The 17,718-nt window shown below is 37.0% G+C and overlaps 1 protein-coding gene across 3 annotated transcripts in view; it reads right to left on the bottom strand.

Annotated features, from left to right (window-relative positions):
- Positions 1 to 5,780, bottom strand: part of VSTM2A (V-set and transmembrane domain containing 2A) — a 28,220-nt gene extending 22,440 nt beyond the window's left edge. For 2 of the 3 annotated variants that reach the window (XM_082473272.1, XM_082473274.1), the window contains exon 1: positions 771 to 5,779. In XM_082473272.1, coding sequence (XP_082329398.1) covers positions 771 to 846 — 76 coding nt within the window. In that variant the 5' untranslated portion in view covers positions 847 to 5,779. Of the gene's footprint in view, positions 1 to 770 lie in introns of all 3 variants that reach the window. The other variant, XM_082473273.1, reaches the window with a different exon arrangement.
- Positions 5,781 to 17,718: the final 11,938 nt, after the last annotated feature.

Here is a 17,718-nt window from a genome sequence, read left to right as displayed (position 1 = left end):
CCAAAAATTTTTTTTTATAAAATCCCAACATGATCTCTATTAAAATTGAACTGTATTTATTATACTCAGAGGAAATGGGAGACGTTAAGAAGACATTCTGATCTGAAAAGGACTCTTCCGTTCAAGCTGGAAGGAAGAGTGTGGCATTTCTGTTTGCAGAAGCGATGCAGTGCTCTGACAGCAGAGGTGTGATTTGTTCATGGTGCTGAAATGATCACTGCAGCCTGCGAAGTCCTAACAACTGGATTTAGCAGGCTACTGCTGCTGCTGCTTGTAATGCAAGCCGTGCCTTTTTATGGGTCCGCAGGGGGAGTCTGTCCTTTGATAAACACACAGGCAAACGAAGTCACACGGACCCAGAAAAAGGAAACTCGAAGCTCATACTGCCTACATCGAGGAGGAGAGCTGGCCATGGAGAGTCCCCAATCCCCAGCTCTGTTTGCGATGATTATGCATGCACGAGTGGTCACCCTGTGCAAGCACACAGATACAAGGGACACACACACACACACACACACACTTATAACCCTGTGTTTGTGCTCACCAAGGAACCCACCTCGTTGTCGGGCACCAACTAGATCTGCTCTCAAATCTAGCAGGGCTACTATTTAATAAACTTTAAAGAAAAATGCCAAACAGAACACTATTCCTCTGTTACTTGCTGAGAACCTCACCACATCTGCCTGGCCATTCTTTGAACACAGAGAAGACACAAAAACACACACTCACGGCGCAAGCAAATGTATATGTGCCAGTGAGCACAGACTTACCTTGAGAAGAAAGCCCTTGCTGTACATATAAAACAGAAAAGAAAACAAATCCAACATACGCCAAAAAGATCCCCATCGTTCCAAAAAAAAAAAAAAAAAAAAAAAAAGGGGGTGGGGGTCGTCACATCCGTGTAGCCAACAGCCAAAGAGCCCTAAAAGAAAGGAATGTCACTGTCTCGCGGGCTCGGTCTCAGCGCCCGGGGCGCGGCGCCGCGGACATGCTGCTGCTCGCCGGCGCGGACCGGCTCTGGGGACCCGGAGCGCGGAGCGGGGAGCCGGCGGCGGGCTGGGCGCCGGGCTGGGCTGCGCGTGCACACCCGGATCGCGGCGCGGGGCAGTGCCTGGCCGCTCGGCCGCCCGCCTTCCGCTTCCTGCGGCGGGTCCAGCGTCAGCCCGCGGCGTGGGGCGCGTGGCGCGGGGACGGGCGAGGGGCGGGGGCCTCGCGGGCTCGCGCCGGCTCCCCTCTCCGCGCCGCGGCGCCTTTAACTCCGTGCGCGCCGGGCCGCGCTCCGTCTACGCTCGCCATCCGGAGAGCGGCGGCATCGTTCCTTCGCAAAGTGCTTCTTCCCCGTCGACTGAGCCTCTGTCGCCTCGGCGGAGGCTCGGCGGGCGGACCGCGGTGCGGGGCTCCGGGGGACTGGGGGGTGGGAGGGGGAGGTTGGGGCTTTGCTGAAGACGGGACGGATGGGACGGGGCGAAAGACTGCTCTGGGGCGATGAAAACAGCCATTGGAGGGAAATGTCTGTTAACCAGTTATTAACTGCTAACTAGAATGAGCGCAGGCTATTATTTCACACGAATTTATTGCCGAGCAGCCTCTAGTGGAAGAGAAGCAGCTCATGCAGGGACCGTACCACTCTCGCTGGTGAATGGAAGAGACATAAAGTACAAAAAGTCACGTCTTGAGAGAATTTTCCAGAAAGAAAACCCAGAGCACGTTTACTTTTATTTTTATTTTTTAATTTTTTTTGCTAATTCGTATACCGCTCCGCCTTCCCAGCCTCCATCTCACGTGTATTTTGTATTGTGGAGCGGAGGAGGGGTTTCGAACACCATTAAGGTCTTTATTGCAAGGTCTATTTTTGTTTTGTTTATTTGCTCTTTTTTTTTTTTTTTTTTTTGCCTAACACAGTAATGATTTACTGTTCCCTAAGATTTATTAATAAGGAATATTGTGTTAGGATGAAAAAACACAGTAAGTTTTAGGATTTGGAACAAATCTAGCTATCTTCCCTGGAGAAGACTTGAGATGTATATTCTATTAATTATTAAGAATCTAAAAACAATATCTGTCGCCTTAAAGACTCTCTTTGTGCATATGGAGTCTAACCGTTAGTGCATTTAAATCTTTTTAACAAAATTGAAATCATTTGCTATCTAAGCACAGTACCAGATATTTCATTCCCACGCTTACTTCTATGCAACTCTGCCACAGATCTTCGGTATTATTTAGAAATATAACTCAGTGTTAACAGTGCTGTCAGGAAACCAGTGCAGTATATGCATTTTCATCTTGTTGCTGTAAAATTTGTAGTTGGCTAATTCCTTCACTGACCAGAAAAAAAATTACTGTCGGATTATTAAACCGCTTATCCTTCTGCTGAATACAGCAGTAACTTAAATGATCAGAAAATTAAGGCACAGTAACTTCATAACAATATTATTATTTTCTGAAGATATATTTATTTTTCACTGTGGTGTGTGGCAGAATAGAAGACGTGGAGAAAGTCATGAAGGACGTTTTATATCTCTTCATGTTTAGACCAGCAAGACTCCATATCCTTCCATTGAGCAAAGGATTCTGAAGGATGTCATTTCAAGAAAATAAATCTTTTTATACCCACTCTCTCATGGGGAATGTGTTCACAATATAGGAAAAAAAAATCCAAGTTAATCCACCTACCCCATATTAAACATTATCTGAAAAATAAACAAAACTTTGCAGGTATTAGATCCGCAGAGGTTAGTCACCTCCAGCTTTAAATTGTATGCCTAACAAGATGTGTTCAGTGTTTATCACAAGGTTTTAGCTTTCTTTGAACATTTGACATAAACATGAGATTAATATGTCATGAATATGACCTGACTTGAAGGTTATCTGGTGTTAGAGCAGTGTCCAATATAAAGAAAAGGGCATCCATTTTAAGCAAGGGAAGCTCTGAATTAATTTAGCAAAGCACTTCAACTCCTTTTAAGGGGAACTTGGTCACTGTAACTGCAGAAGTACAATAAAAGTAAGTTGAAAAATGTGAAAAGTAAAGTCTGAGAAAATTTTTATAGGACAGATAAACCATCAGGCTACTCTAAGTAGAAAATGATAAGCATTTAAGCAATGAAAGAAAGAAAAAGAATGATGGAAAGGAACAAAGGAAAAAAGGAAAAAGTAAGAAATGAAGAAAGAAGATAAAAATGGAAAAGGATTTATGCTCTTTTCCTTACGAAAAGTGCCAATATATATTTTATTTTCAGTTCTGCCAGTGTAGACCAAAAATTTTATCTTAATACCTGGTACATCATCTCAAGGACTGTAAATAGTGCTTCTAAACACATTTGCATTATCTCCTTTAGAACATTTGCCTTATTAAAGACAAAACGTCTCTGTATAAACAGTTTGAAATAAGAAAATTGAATTAAAAACCAAATATATCCAGTATATCAAATGATACAGTTCTGAGACTAAGGCCCATTATTTTAAATAAGTCCTTGTAAACACTATATTCTGCTACAAGATTGGAAGTAACTTATGAGGAAAGACAACTTGTCTGCATCCAGATGTGGGAGAGATGTTTCCTGCCTATTTCTTCCTACCCGAAATTATTGCTGATGCCTTATCCTACAAAAGTGATTGCATATCTCTTCTTTAAAAATACTTATTTATGAAATAGATGCTCCAAAAATAAAATCCTATGATCTAATTTTTATTATTGTGTTCTTGCCCTTTAAATTAGCTTTTGGTTTCTTATCTTTCTTTTTAAAGTTCAAATATGTGTATTGTCACAGCCACTTTTCCCCTAAAATTTATAATATAAATGTTTATATACTCCTTCCTCAGTTTGAGTTCATTCCATTGCCTTCCTTTGGTATCTTATTTTGATTGTGATTTATTCTTTGTGTGTGTGTATAAAAACTTGTTTAACTTTGTCTTTCAAACACTGCTCCCTTATGATATCTGTAGGCATTTACAAAGGCTTTCAGAGCCATTGATCCATCCAAGAGCTAACTGGAGAGGGGTCTCTTCAAGTTCTGTGATTATAGACTATATCCTCCTAAGAAGGCTTTGGGGCATTTTTGCATCTTGGACTTAATGGGGAATCACCATATTTCACTGCCATAGGCTCATGGTAGAATGATGTTTCATATTACATTTTCATCATCTCTCCTAAATTGGGACTTAAGTGCCCAATGTAAAAATTTTTCATTTTCTGAATAATTGGAAGACACAAAATTAGGTATTTTATTTAGAAATAACCTTTACAATAAAGCCAACTATGGAATAGGAAGATCACCCTTAGGGATTGGAGGCATAAGCTTCATTTCTTCACCTCTCTTGCAGGCATCTCACTGGGTTATGGAGCTGAGCACGCTTTTCCATTCCTGCACCTAAAGTGCGTCCCTCTGTGGTCTTGAACACATTCTTTGGAGAAGCTCAAAACTGAGTAGGAGAGAATATTTCAGGGTATTGAGGAAATTTTTAATTTGTAACCTAATGCCTGTATTATTTCTTTCTCATTTGGGGAAATAAGAGGAATTATTACAGAGTCTTTAAATATGGAAGCAATGTTAAAAATCCAAAGAAACTCTATTTCAACTGAAGAAAGTGCCCAGGAGAAAGCCACTAACTCATATCAACTAAAGATGACCTTTTAAAATTTGTTTTCCACTGAATTCTAGAAGCCTTGGTAATGCTGTGTTTACCAGTATCCTCCACATTGTTGAATTTCCAAAGATTGACAGAGTCAAGGACACACAATAATGACAGAAGAAACAGCATATATAATATTCTTTTCAGACATGCACACAGCGTTTCTTCACAAAATGAGTGAATTTCAGAACCGGAATGGAGCTCAGTAAGGAATTAATCCAAACCACTCATTCTACATGCGAGGGACTAAGGCTGCTAGTATAGTCACTAGAGTCACAAAAAAAGAAATCAGGATCTTATTTCTTCAGGTTCTCAGCTCCAAAATGCTTAAAACAGAGGGCAGAGGATTAAATATTTTAAGGCAAACAAACAAACAAAAAAACCCTTGTTGTTCATGCTCTAGGTTCTACTATTTATACTGAAAAAGTGACCATTAGAAACAAAATTAATTGCACCAAGCTCTTTCCTAGACACTAGTACACAGGTCACTTGAATTTTCAGACTCTGAGAATAGTCTTTGAATCTCCTGTATACAACTTCTTGTTGTCTCGTATCTCGTGTCTTATAAAGTAAACAATTCAGAGAGAGAGGCTACTGATGGTTGTTGGAAGTGATCAACCATTCCAAAGAGCCAGGTGGCCTATGTAAACTCCAACTGTCCATCATATGACTCCTGTTCATTTTACACTTCTGCGCGGGATTTCTCCCTTTATCTTTTGCTTTTGCACATGACCAAGATGTAAATTACTTAGATCTAACTTATATTCTGTGGAGCTCTATGTAACTTTGGAACTGAAGTTCATGAAGTTAGAACTCATGTTATTCATGAGGTCATGTTATGTCATTTTAAAACTGTAATGTCTGGCCTAGAGGTGACCTCTGGAAAGAGCAGAGGTAAGCTTCACATTTTCTCTAAAAGTTAATACCATGATCCACTTAGATGCCCTCTACAAATCCATGGACCCTTTTATTTTTATTATGATAATAGTTGACGTACAATGTTATATAAGTAACAGGTGTACAACAAAGTGATGCACAAGTTTTAAAGGTTATACTCCATTTATAGTTATTCTAAACTATTGGCTATATTCCCTGTGTTGTACAATATATCCTTGTAGCTTATTTATTTTATACATAATAGTTTGTACCTCATAATAGTTTGTACCTCCCCTACCCCTATCTTGCCCCCCCAAAATTCATGAACCCTTGTATCCATTTTTTTTTCTCTTATGAGAGTTTAAAATGGGCTAATAATCAAATATAAGTTGTGTCTGTTAAGTTCTTCATTAGCAAAAAAGTTAACATGAATGGTACGTGTCCGTCCCATAGTAAAATATCTGTAACTAGAAGCCACGAGGTAAAGAAAGCTGAGGCTCTTGTAACTGAATCTACTATGTCCAGATTGTTTCTTCTTGCTTCAAAGTTATGCTGCAGTAGGAACACAGCGTTTACGATGTTAATTTTAACATATGCTTTTTATTCATTAAAAATTCTGTGGGTTTGATTAGACATGAATAACTACCTTCTACACCTATTTTTGTACAATGGATAATTATCTGGGGAAAGAAAACCAAAATACAAGAAAACCAGCAATTTTTGGTAGAGTCTATAATTTTCAAACTTGTCCATGGTTCTTTGCCTATATTTACAATTTGAAGGAAAGTTAGTAATAACTTATAATAATGCTGTTGAAAAGCTTTCAAGAAACAAAAGCAATTTATAAACATTTAACGAGCCTTACATTTTTAAGTACACATGTTTTCCAATTAGTGAGTGTTATAGACTGAGTTCAAGGTTCCCCTCAGTATTTATTATCTCTACATCCTTAAGCAAGTGAAGTGACTTGTCATCCCTAGATGTCACCCAGTTTCCCCATAAATAAGAGTTCCTGTTTTGTACCTTGTGAGGAAAATGCCATGTACACAGTAAAGGCTCAGTAAAAGCTAGCTATTATTGTATTGTCATTTATCCCTATTTTTGACTCATGAGCCTTTTTATAAAATTCAGACTGAATGAAAAGGGAAGTCTTGTTAAACCTTACAATGAGTTTTTAAGAGGAAAGTATTGGAGTATTCTGGGCTCCTCCAAAGGCAAACAGTAGTAAATTAAAATTGTGTTTCTGGGATAAAGAGCCTGATGTTTGAGAGAAACACTGGAGTTAGTTCAAAACATCAACACTAAATAAAAAACACGCTAGGGCCTTGAGGCTGTATTCATGAGATGTGTATGAGGAGGTGCCAAGGCAACAGTCCAGAATTCTATATTTGATGGAGCCATGTTCTATCTAACAGTTACATCAGGGAAAGGGCTTGGCATGACTTCAGTGTGTACCGAGGTCCCATCTGTGATCTAACCTGTGTCTGGAAACTTAGTGAGAGGATTTTTAAAAAATCTTTTGATAATGACCGAAGTCATGTTTCTGTTCATCAGACATAAAGGTTTTTTTTTTTTTTCTCCCGAGTTGTACAGATTGAGTAATGCTTTGAAAGAGTAGTCATCTATTTTATTTCTAGTGCTCTCATGATCAATTGGCCACAACCAGAGATGCCTAGAGGTCAAGACCCTTTGACTACCATAGCATTCCTTTGGCTTATTATTGTATTTTTGTGGTTGAGTGCTGCCACCAGGTAATTATTCCCATCAGAAAAGGAGCTCATTACAATGATGCCCTACAGAATATTGACCCCATGGCGCTGGTTTCATGGAAGCTGGTGACACTTCACTAAGGTATTTGCCAAAGTCTTCATGAATGAGGTGTCTTCCTATCTTTCATAGGGAACAGTGGGAAGGTTAATGTGTTTCATATAATAAATACATACAGCACTCCTATGTTTCTAAACATTTAGCTATCTTCCTCCACATTATACTAAGGAAATTTATCATTTTTGACTTTGTTGAAGGTAAGCCATCTTTAAATCCAAGTTTTAGTTACTGAGTCAAGTCAATTCTGAAGGTTACTTTCAACTTCTAATGCTACCACCTTAAATCTTGAATCTCATTTAGTGAACCACTTTGATAAATTAATAAAAATATGATAAAATTAAATATCCATTTATGATTATTGTAAAAAATCCTTTAGTACACAAAGAATATAACAGAACTTCCTTAACCTTATAAGGAATATCTATTAGATATCAATATTAAGCATCATATTTAATCACAAAGTCTTAATGCATATTTCTGAGTTTGTGAATTAGACAAAGATTTCCACAATCTTTACTACCACCCATTATTGTACTGAAGGTACTAGCTAATGCATTAAGTTAAGAAAAATAAATAAAATAGGTAAGGATAAAAAAGGTTGAAACTATTAATATTTGCAGTTGATATGTTATATATGTAGAAAATATAAAATATGAAGATAGTTTGTCAGAATTTATGAGTAAGTCCTGAAAAAATTGTTGGACAAGAGGTCAATATATCAAATCAATTACATTGCTATATTCTAGCAATAAAGATTAGACTATTACAATTATAAAAAAAATATAGAATTTACAATAGAATAAAATTGTCAAATACCCAGGGATAAATCTAATGAAAAATATCAAGTGTCTTTATACAGAAAACTATAAACATTTGGGGAGAAATAAGGGAAGACCTAAATAAAATGAATGTACTTCCAACTTTATTGATTGAAAGACAAATGGACATATATATCTATGCAATTCCAATCAAGATCTCAAGAAGTTATTTGCAGTAGTTGATAAACTAATTTGAAATTTCTTTTGGAAATTTGTGAGTATAAACATAGGCAAGATTAGAAGAAAAGAGAAATGAAGACTTGGTCTACTAGATATATCAAGACAGTGTAAAGAATTTTAGCATGATTACAAATGGACAAATGAAATTAAAACAGATCTATTCTACAGTAGATAGACATCTAGTTTATTTCCAGTTTTGAGTTATTAAAAGTAGTGCTACTGTAAATATATTTGCACAAGTTTCTCTTGTATATATAGATATATACACATTCATATGGTATATATACATAGGAGGGGAATTACAGTTTGTAGTGTTAAGTACACCTTAGATTTCATTGCTATATCAAACTCTGTTTAAAAATGGTGGCACCAATTTGCTACTCCTCCTACTAAATAACATGAGTTTTCCTATATTGCTTCACAGGCAGGCCAACACTTGGGAATATCAATTTCAATTTCTTAGTTTTAGCTATTCTTTTTTTTTTTTTTTTTTTTTTTTTAAATTTTATTTATTTATTTATTTATGGCTGTGTTGGGTCTTCGTTTCTGTGCAAGGGCTTTCTCTAGTTGCGGCAAGTGGGGGCCACTCTTCATCGCGGTGCACGGGCCTCTCACTATCGCGGCCTCTCTTGTTGCGGAGCACAGGCTCCAGACGCACAGGCTCAGCAATTGTGGCTCACGGGCTTAGTTGCTCCGTGGCATGTGGGATCTTCCCAGACCAGGGCTTGAACCCGTGTCCCCTGCATTGGCAGGCAGATTCTCAACCACTGCGCCACCAGGGAAGCCCCGAGTTTTAGCTATTCTGATATTAGAATAAGAATGTGTATATATGTATTCTAAGAGACTTGTGCAAGTATATTTACAGTAGCACTACTTTTAATAACTCAAAACTGGAAGTAAACCAGAGGTCTCTCTACAGTAGAATAGCTAAATAAATTGTGCCATATTCGTATATCAGACATCAAAGAAAATTAACAAGTACAGCTATAGACAACAAAATTGACACACCTCATACACGTATTGAGCACAAAAATCAGACACAGAAGAATATGTACTGTATTGTACTATTCAATACAATTACAAAAAACCCCAGATATCACTACACCACACAACTGGAAGTCAATATTGAAATTGTAGGAAGTGGCGTGAAGGGGGCTGGTCATATCTATTTTTTGACCTGGGAACTGGTTCTATGGGTATCTTCAGTGTGATAATTTATTGATTTGAACATTTATGTTTTCTGTAGTTCCCTTTAATAAAAAGTTAACAAGAAATTCAAAATCATTACCATTAAATTGACATCATTAAACATTCATTTTCACCAGCCTCGAACGGCCCTCAATGAAGCCTGTAACTATGTTATTTTCACTGCAGCAATAGCAAATCTATTATTTTCTTAGTTGGGTCACTCCACATTCTCCACAGTTACTATTTCAGACTTTTGCCGGCTTCTTCAACCTTCAGCCTCAGAGCTCCCCTTTTATGATGTGCAGATACTCTCTGTTCTCACTCCAGATATTAAATAGAATCTCTCAATCAGAAGAAAAGCTCATCCAACTTTCTGTCACCAGACACACAAACTTACCTGCAGGATTGAAGTTAATTATTTAAAGAGGACAGATTTATCAGCAAGAATTCAGTTCTGCTCAGAGTGATTAAAAAAAAAAAACAAACCCAAATAATAATAACCTTAAGCAAGATTGAACCTCATCTCTCAGTCCCGTAAACAACAAGGTCAGTGGAAGTCGGTGGTTCAGGGCCCATCAGGCTTTCTACTCTTGGGGGCCTCAGAAAGGCAGAATGTGCCTTTGTCTTCATGGTTCAGCAAGGCCACATGTGCGTTCCAGACAGCAGCGTAGGAGAAAGGAAAGGACACAGGACAAACACGAAGATGGGTGGGGGACTTGTGATGGACAATGCACGTTCCTCTAGGTCTGCTTTTCCGTTTTACTGATTTTCTGTACTTCACTCCACACTCACTCTATTGGAATCACTTTTTCCCAGACCACCCCCATGGGCCAAATTTAGAATGGTTCTAAACTGGCTGTCTCTCCCATTTGTAATACATTTTATCTATAAGAGCTTCTATAAAGTGCAGCCATCTCCAGTGCAAACAGCCCATCCATTTGCACACGTAAAAAATGACATAATATACTCCCTCTCATTCATTACTTAATCCAGTGTAATCTAGATTTTGCCAACAAAAATTCCCTGAAATTACTTCACCATGATGACTTAAATCTCTCTTACAAAATAAAACCCATAGACATTGTTCACGTCTTATCTACTTTGATTTCTTAACATCATTTCATCCTGAAGGCTACCCCATTCTTCACCAACTGTCTTTTCCCTTGATTTCTGAACATCTTTCTCTTGATTTTTTACCTCCAATCAAAAGACCCAAACTCCCTGATGGTTTTCAGGGAACTGTTGATAAAGGCAACATTTGAGGTGAGGGCTGCAGGGTGCATGACTTTCTTCTGATTGTTTGGTAGTGAGATAACAGGAATCTTAACTGTCAACCTTCTGGTTCCAACCAGTCTGGGGTCTAGGGCTTGTGCTCAGCATGTAGTCACCACCATCCTCCACGTGGGTAGGGGTCTTAGTTTCTGCAGAACAACTCAAAGATATGCATCAGATTGTTATGTGTATCTCTTGAGGAAGAACTAGGACTCTGTTTTATCACTGACTATTGTTTAACCTCCCATTAATTTTCCGGTTGGATTGCTTTTCCTTTGTTTCTGCATTCCCTCACTTCCCTGATTAGTAACTACTTAAGTCTACTCTTTGGAACTAAGGGAAGGCCTAAGAGACTAACACCTTTTACTACAAACAAGAAACAGGGAACACCTGGGAGAGCCCTGCAGGATCCTGCTCAGTTTCACTCAGTATATTTTTTTCAAGGCCCTGTTTTCCACCCTCCACTAAATGTCAGTACTGCTAAGAACTCTGTTCCATGCCACCTTTTGTTTGTTCTTGATCTAATTCTTAACAGTTTCAGCTACTTCAATTTCATTACACTATTGGTAACTCCCGAGCCTGCAATTTAATCTAAAATGTCTTTCCTGAGATCTAGGACCACTTGACTATTGAAAATATCCAACTCTAATATCTCCCAGGCACACTAAACTCAACGTGTCCAGGACTTATCTTGTGATCTTCTCTCCAAATCTGTACTTATTTTGCTTTCTAACTCAGGAATGGCCTTATATTGTAAATCACTCTGCAATTAAAAGAGCTGCGAGTCATCTTGCTTCCTTCGTTTTTTTTCTTTCCCTGTGTTCACCGAGCCAACAAGTGCTGCTGATTTTACCTGCTATTATTACTCAAATTTCAATTCTTAGCTTCAACACCAGGTCACTAGAATCACTTAGCTGAATCACACACAACTTTCGAATGTGATCATTTCCCTCCACTCTTCACTACCCCATGTCTTTTCCACTCTGTAGTAATAAGGCTATTCCAAAACTGCAAATCAGATATTGTCACTATCTCAACATGATCACTGGAATAATTGCTGCAAAGTCTTAGGGTGACTTCTATGACCAGATTCCTGCCTACCTCTTTAGCCGTATCTCTTGCCACTGACACATTTAAATGTTACGTTGCTTCTCATACTTGGTGAAGAACTATGCTTTGTCAGCACAAAATCTTCTCTCTCTGAACAATACCTTCCCTACTCCCACCCCTGCCATTTGTAGTCCCCACTCTCACCCTATGCCTCTAAATCAACATGAAAATAATACGCTCCCAATCCTTTCATACTAGAATACACTGTCCTATGATTCCTAATCATCCTGTATTTCTCTTGTAAAACTTGTTATACTGTTTGGTAATTGCTTATTTAATATTCTGCTCTGTTGACGCAGAATCTGAGTTATTTTGCTCAATATTTTTTCTTCAGTCCCTAACTTGGTGTCTGTCAATAAAAAAGTTGTTCCTGGGAAGGAATAACAAACACAACTCAATAAAACATTATATACCTAGAAACTGGATGTATTTTTTGTTCAATGCCTGGACCATTGCTGAGATAAATACTTGCTCATTAAATAATGAAACTAGTCTAAATCTATTATCCCTACTTCAAGAGATTTTGGAATATGTGTCCATGTCAGTGACTAAAAATACATTAAGAGACAAAGGCACAAAGACAGCTCAATGTAGAAAAGATAGTATTCAACAAATGGTGCTTTAATAATTGGACTTCTGTATGTAAAATAATGCACTTAGACATATACACTATATTTTTCACAAAATTTATCTCAAGAAAGGATAATAGACATAAATCCAAAATGCAAAATTATGTAACTTCTAGAAGAAAACAGGAGACAATCAATGTGACTTTGGGTTTTGTGATGATTTTGTAGATACGAAGCCAAAAGCATAATCCATGAAAAGAAATAGTTAAGTTGGACTTTATTAAATTTAAAAATGTCTACCATGTGAAAGACAGTCTTAAGAGAATAAATAGACAAGCTGCAGACTTGGAGAAAATGTTTGAAAAACATATTTGATAAGGAACTTAACAATATTTGATCTCAAACATACAAAGACTCTTAAATATCAACAATAAGGAAACAACACAATTAAAATATAACAAAGGGTTTGAACAGACACCTCACCAAGGAGATGAGGATACCCAAAGGGGATATCTGCAGAGAAGACACGCAGAGTGAAAACAAGCATGTGAAGAGACACTCAGTGTCTTTGTCGTCAGGGAGATGAAACTAAAATTATAATTATAACCCTATACCTATTACAATGGTTAAAATCCAAAAAACTAACAATACCAATTGCTGATGAGGATGCAGAGCAACAAGAACTCTCATTCATTGCTTGTGGGAATGCAGTATGGTACAACCACTTTAGAAGACATGTTGGCAGCTTTTTACAGAGCTAATCATGGCCTTACTGTATGATGAGCAATAGTGCTTCTACGTGTTTACCAAACTTATTTGAATACATAGGTCCACACAAAAACCAGCATACAAAAGTGCCATATAAAGCTTCATTCATAATGGCTAGAAGCAAGTAAGATACCTTATAATAGGTTAATTGATAAATAAACTATAGGACATCCATGTAATGGAATACTCTTAAACAATGAAAGGGAATTAACTAACAAATCCATACAACAACATGGATGAATCTTAAATGCGAATTACTAAGTGAAAAAAAAATCAGTCTGAAAAGACCACATACAGTTTGATTCCAGTTATATGACATTCTGTAAATAGAACAGTGGTTGTCAGGGGATCAAAGAGGTTGAGAATGTTGGCTAGATGAACATAACATTTTTAGGGTAATGTAACTATCCTGTATGATATTGTGATGGTGGATATATAATATTATGTTTTTTTGAAAACTCATAGAACTTTACTGCACGAAGACTGAACCTTAGCATATGCACATTTAAAAAATCAAGTAGACGTTTGAGGATTCTGGGATGGAATGCAGAATATAACAAAGGGGTCTAACTCCTCTATCACACGCTCTATCACATGTGTGTGAAACAAACTTGCTGAATGTAGTGGGGGAAAGGTGCTGACCTCAGTAACTTTGGAATGGAGTGGAGTGTGTAGGAAAGTCTAACGAGAAGAGGAAATGAGCACAAGCACTGTGCTCTAGTTGATAGAGCTGTTTTCTATGAGGGCATGAATGAACAATTCACAAGCCACTGCACGTTACATGAATTAATGTGAACAGGAGGTAGGTGGTTGGGAGCCAAGTCATGGCTGGAGTGGGAAGTTACAGACAAGTAATGAGTGGAGGCTAGAAGGACCATGTGGTCATAGATTAGAGTTGGAGACATCAGTATGTACTCATGTCTAACGTAATTTAGATGCAGCTGGTTACCCACAGAAATAAATATATATGTGTGCACATATTGATACATGGTCAGTACCTACTTATATTTCCGTTTCCATCAGCTAAGAAGACCTAGATGCAGCAGCAATGAGCACACCTACCTCTCAGAACTTGGTTTCTAACACCCTTCTCCAGTAAAAGTAACCAGAGATCCTTGGAGAAATGGCTGATTCTAGGACAGTGGCAGGATATACACAAAGTGAGCCTGGAGCGTCTTGTAGTGCCAGAGAGTAAGGAAGTGCTGAAGACAACAATAAACAGTGATGGGGACATTTCAAAGGGACACCGGGGCCAACAGAAAGAATTCTCAGAGGTCAAGTCTGGAACAATTTGAACAAAATGTAAGTGAGGTAGTATTGTATTATAACCCAAAGTATAAAATAAATATATATGAATCTATACTTATATAGACCTTTGGTATGGTGTAATGAAAATGGCATTCAGGAGTCTACCTCCCCAAAACCCATAACCTAAGTCTAATCATGAAGAAAGACATCGGATAAATAACAGTTGAGGGGCATTTTACAAAACACGTGACCAGCGCTCTTCAAAACTATCAAAAATAAGGAAAGTCTGAAAAACTGTCACAGCCAAGAGGAACCTAAGGACAAATGATGGCTAAATGTATTGTGGTAACCTGAATGGAATCATGGAACAGGAACATTAGGTAAAAACTAAGAAAATCTGAATAAACTATCAACTTTAGGTAATAATAATTTATCAGTATTTGTTTATTATTTGTAAAAAATGTACCATACAAATGTAAGATGCTAATAACTGGGGAACCTGGGTGTGGAGTGTACAATACAGGAATTATCTGTATGATATTTCTATCTTTCTATAAATCTAAATCTGTTCTAAAATAAAAAGTTTATTTAATAATACATGAAGATTTTACTTTTAAAAATTATATATCCATTGTAAAAATTCAGAGAATCATTGACAGACACAAAACATAATTTAACCACTAGTAATTTTTACTGTTTTCTTGTCTTGAATTTGATGGGTCATTCTATTCTACATCATTGTTTTTCTTCAACTAAATGTTTTTTTCATTTATAACTTTGATTATTAATTGAGATCCATTTGATTTGTTCCCTTTATACAGTTTATCACTATTCTTCTGTCTTTCCTATCTATTATCTCATCTTTCATTATACTCTATTCTGATTTTTTCTGCTGCGTATTTGAATAGCTTTTTTTTTTTACTAATATATTTAAAATTTTTATTTATTTATTTATGGCCGCGTTGGGTCTTCGCTGCTGCTCGTGGGCTTTCCCTAGCTGCGGCGAGCGGGGGCTAGCCGGGGGCTACTCTTCGTTGCGGTGCGTGGGCTTCTCATTGTGGTAGCTTCTCTTGTTGCAGAGCACGGGCTGTAGGCACATGGGCTTCAATAGTTGCGGCACATGGGCTCAGTAGTTGTGGCTCGCGGACTCTAGAGGGCAGGCTCAGTAGTTGTGGCGTAGGGACTTAGTTGTTCCATGGCATGTGGGATCTTCCTGGACCAGGGGTCGAACCTGTGTCCCCTGAATTGGCAGACGGATTCTTAACCACTGTGCCACCAGGAAAGTCCCTGAGTAGCTTTTTAAGATCCACTTACAATTGCTAACTCAGTTCTACGAAATACCTCCTAGGCTGTCTTCAGTTCCTAGTGCGATCTTCAGTTCTGCTTTGATGTTACTGTGTTATCACAGGCTGCTCCCTCTTTCATCTTAGGCTATTGTCTTACAATCTAGTTTTTATATGTTACACACATTTTCTTTAATTTGTAATTTAATTTGAGTGCACAGAATGTAACTATCTAAAAATTGCTTATTTCCTATGCTATATCTTTCAAGCTATATATTCTTTTGTAAGCTAGAATTTGGGGGTTATCGCCAAAGTTTTTTTACCAAATTTCTCTATAGTTGTTTCATTTTTTTTTTTTTTGCTAGTTTGTTTATTCAATTTGTTTGCATAGAAATCTATCCAGACATAGCTGTCCCACAAATGTATGATTGCTTTCTTTACAGACACTTGGGGTTGATTTGTGTAAGAGACTCAGCAGTCCAAGAATCCAGTTCAGACCTCTTGGTATAAGCACTCTGTCTCCTATGTATTTCCAGAGTATATCACAATGCCAGATAAGTAATTACTCATTTAGTTGATTTAGTGTTTTTCTTTCATACTGGACTATAAGACCCAAGAGGGCATTGGCCACATCTCTCTTATTTACAATGGTGTTCACTGCACCTAACTCGATGGCTACCATAGATTCTCAACATTATTTGTTGAATGAATGGAACTGAGGAGTGGGTGAGCAGCTAAGGCCATAGGAAACCCCAGAATAAACTATAGTGCACTCGGAAAGAGTCAACTATTTTAGGTATCTCTTTGTTGGAAATATTTAAAGTATATATTCTTTTGATTCATAAAATTAAATATTCTTGATAGTACTCTATTATAGATGAATTTATATAATAGTTATTAATATAATAATTCACTTTGACTCTTCAACTTTTAGATTTAGTTTCCTTTAATTGGGTTGGAAGTAAGTCATATAAAATTTGATTGTTTTGTGTGAAATAAAGTTGGTGAGGTTTTTCCAATTGTTTCCATGAGAGGGATGTATAACAGATGTAGGATGACTTAAACATGTAAAAAATTTAAATATCTTGAAAGAAGTACTTCAATGGTCTTCACAGATAGCTAACAACAAACTGGAAGATGCTATGTAATTTACTTTGTTTTCTGTCTTAGTTTTACTTGGAAAACTGTGATCTTGCCAATGGTGGTCTAGAAACAATTTGTTGAAGAATACGTGAGTGTAATAAGAATATGATAGTGCAATTGGGATTTTTTTTAAATAACAAAAATTCCCACTTGCATTTTACTATTTTTTTAATGAGTGAGTTTTTAGTGTGTTTATGGGCTTTCACTGACTTTTGTACTCTGATTTTTTTTTTTTTAATGTAGAAAATATTGTAACAAATGCTGAGGGTTACAAAAATTGTACAACTTGAACATTTACATTAGAATTCTCCATGAATTTGTCACATTTGGGACAGATTTTAGATTATGTAACTTTTTGATATTTTAAAAATACGTTTGAGTAATTTGGAGTGTATTAAGCAACATGAAATATATGAATGTATAATAAAGAATCTGACAGTGATATTAGGAAATAATCAATGTTTACTAAATGATCCAAAAGATGTAAGGTATTTGTTTAAATATTTGTTTAAATATATATATTTGTAATAATAAGGATACTTTATGCCAAAACAGATGGAATTTTCTAAAGCTGTACTGAGAAAAAATTTTTCTCAACTTAAATGTTTTTCTTACTAACCAAGAAAATTAAAAATAAATAAATTAAACATTCAAATAAAGAAGTTATCAAAAGTAAAACTTCATGAAAGTGGGTGGAGGGATGGAATTTTAAGAGGAGAAATGGTTGCATTAGCAAGTAGAAAACACTGAATTGGTAAGTATGTTCAGTAACTAGCTCTTTTTTATTTGCTTAATACATTTTTA

Source organism: Balaenoptera physalus, assembly GCF_965194825.1.
Source record: "Balaenoptera physalus genome assembly, chromosome: 8".
Lineage (NCBI taxonomy): Eukaryota > Metazoa > Chordata > Mammalia > Artiodactyla > Balaenopteridae > Balaenoptera > Balaenoptera physalus.
This window is presented reverse-complemented; position numbering and strand designations above follow the sequence as displayed.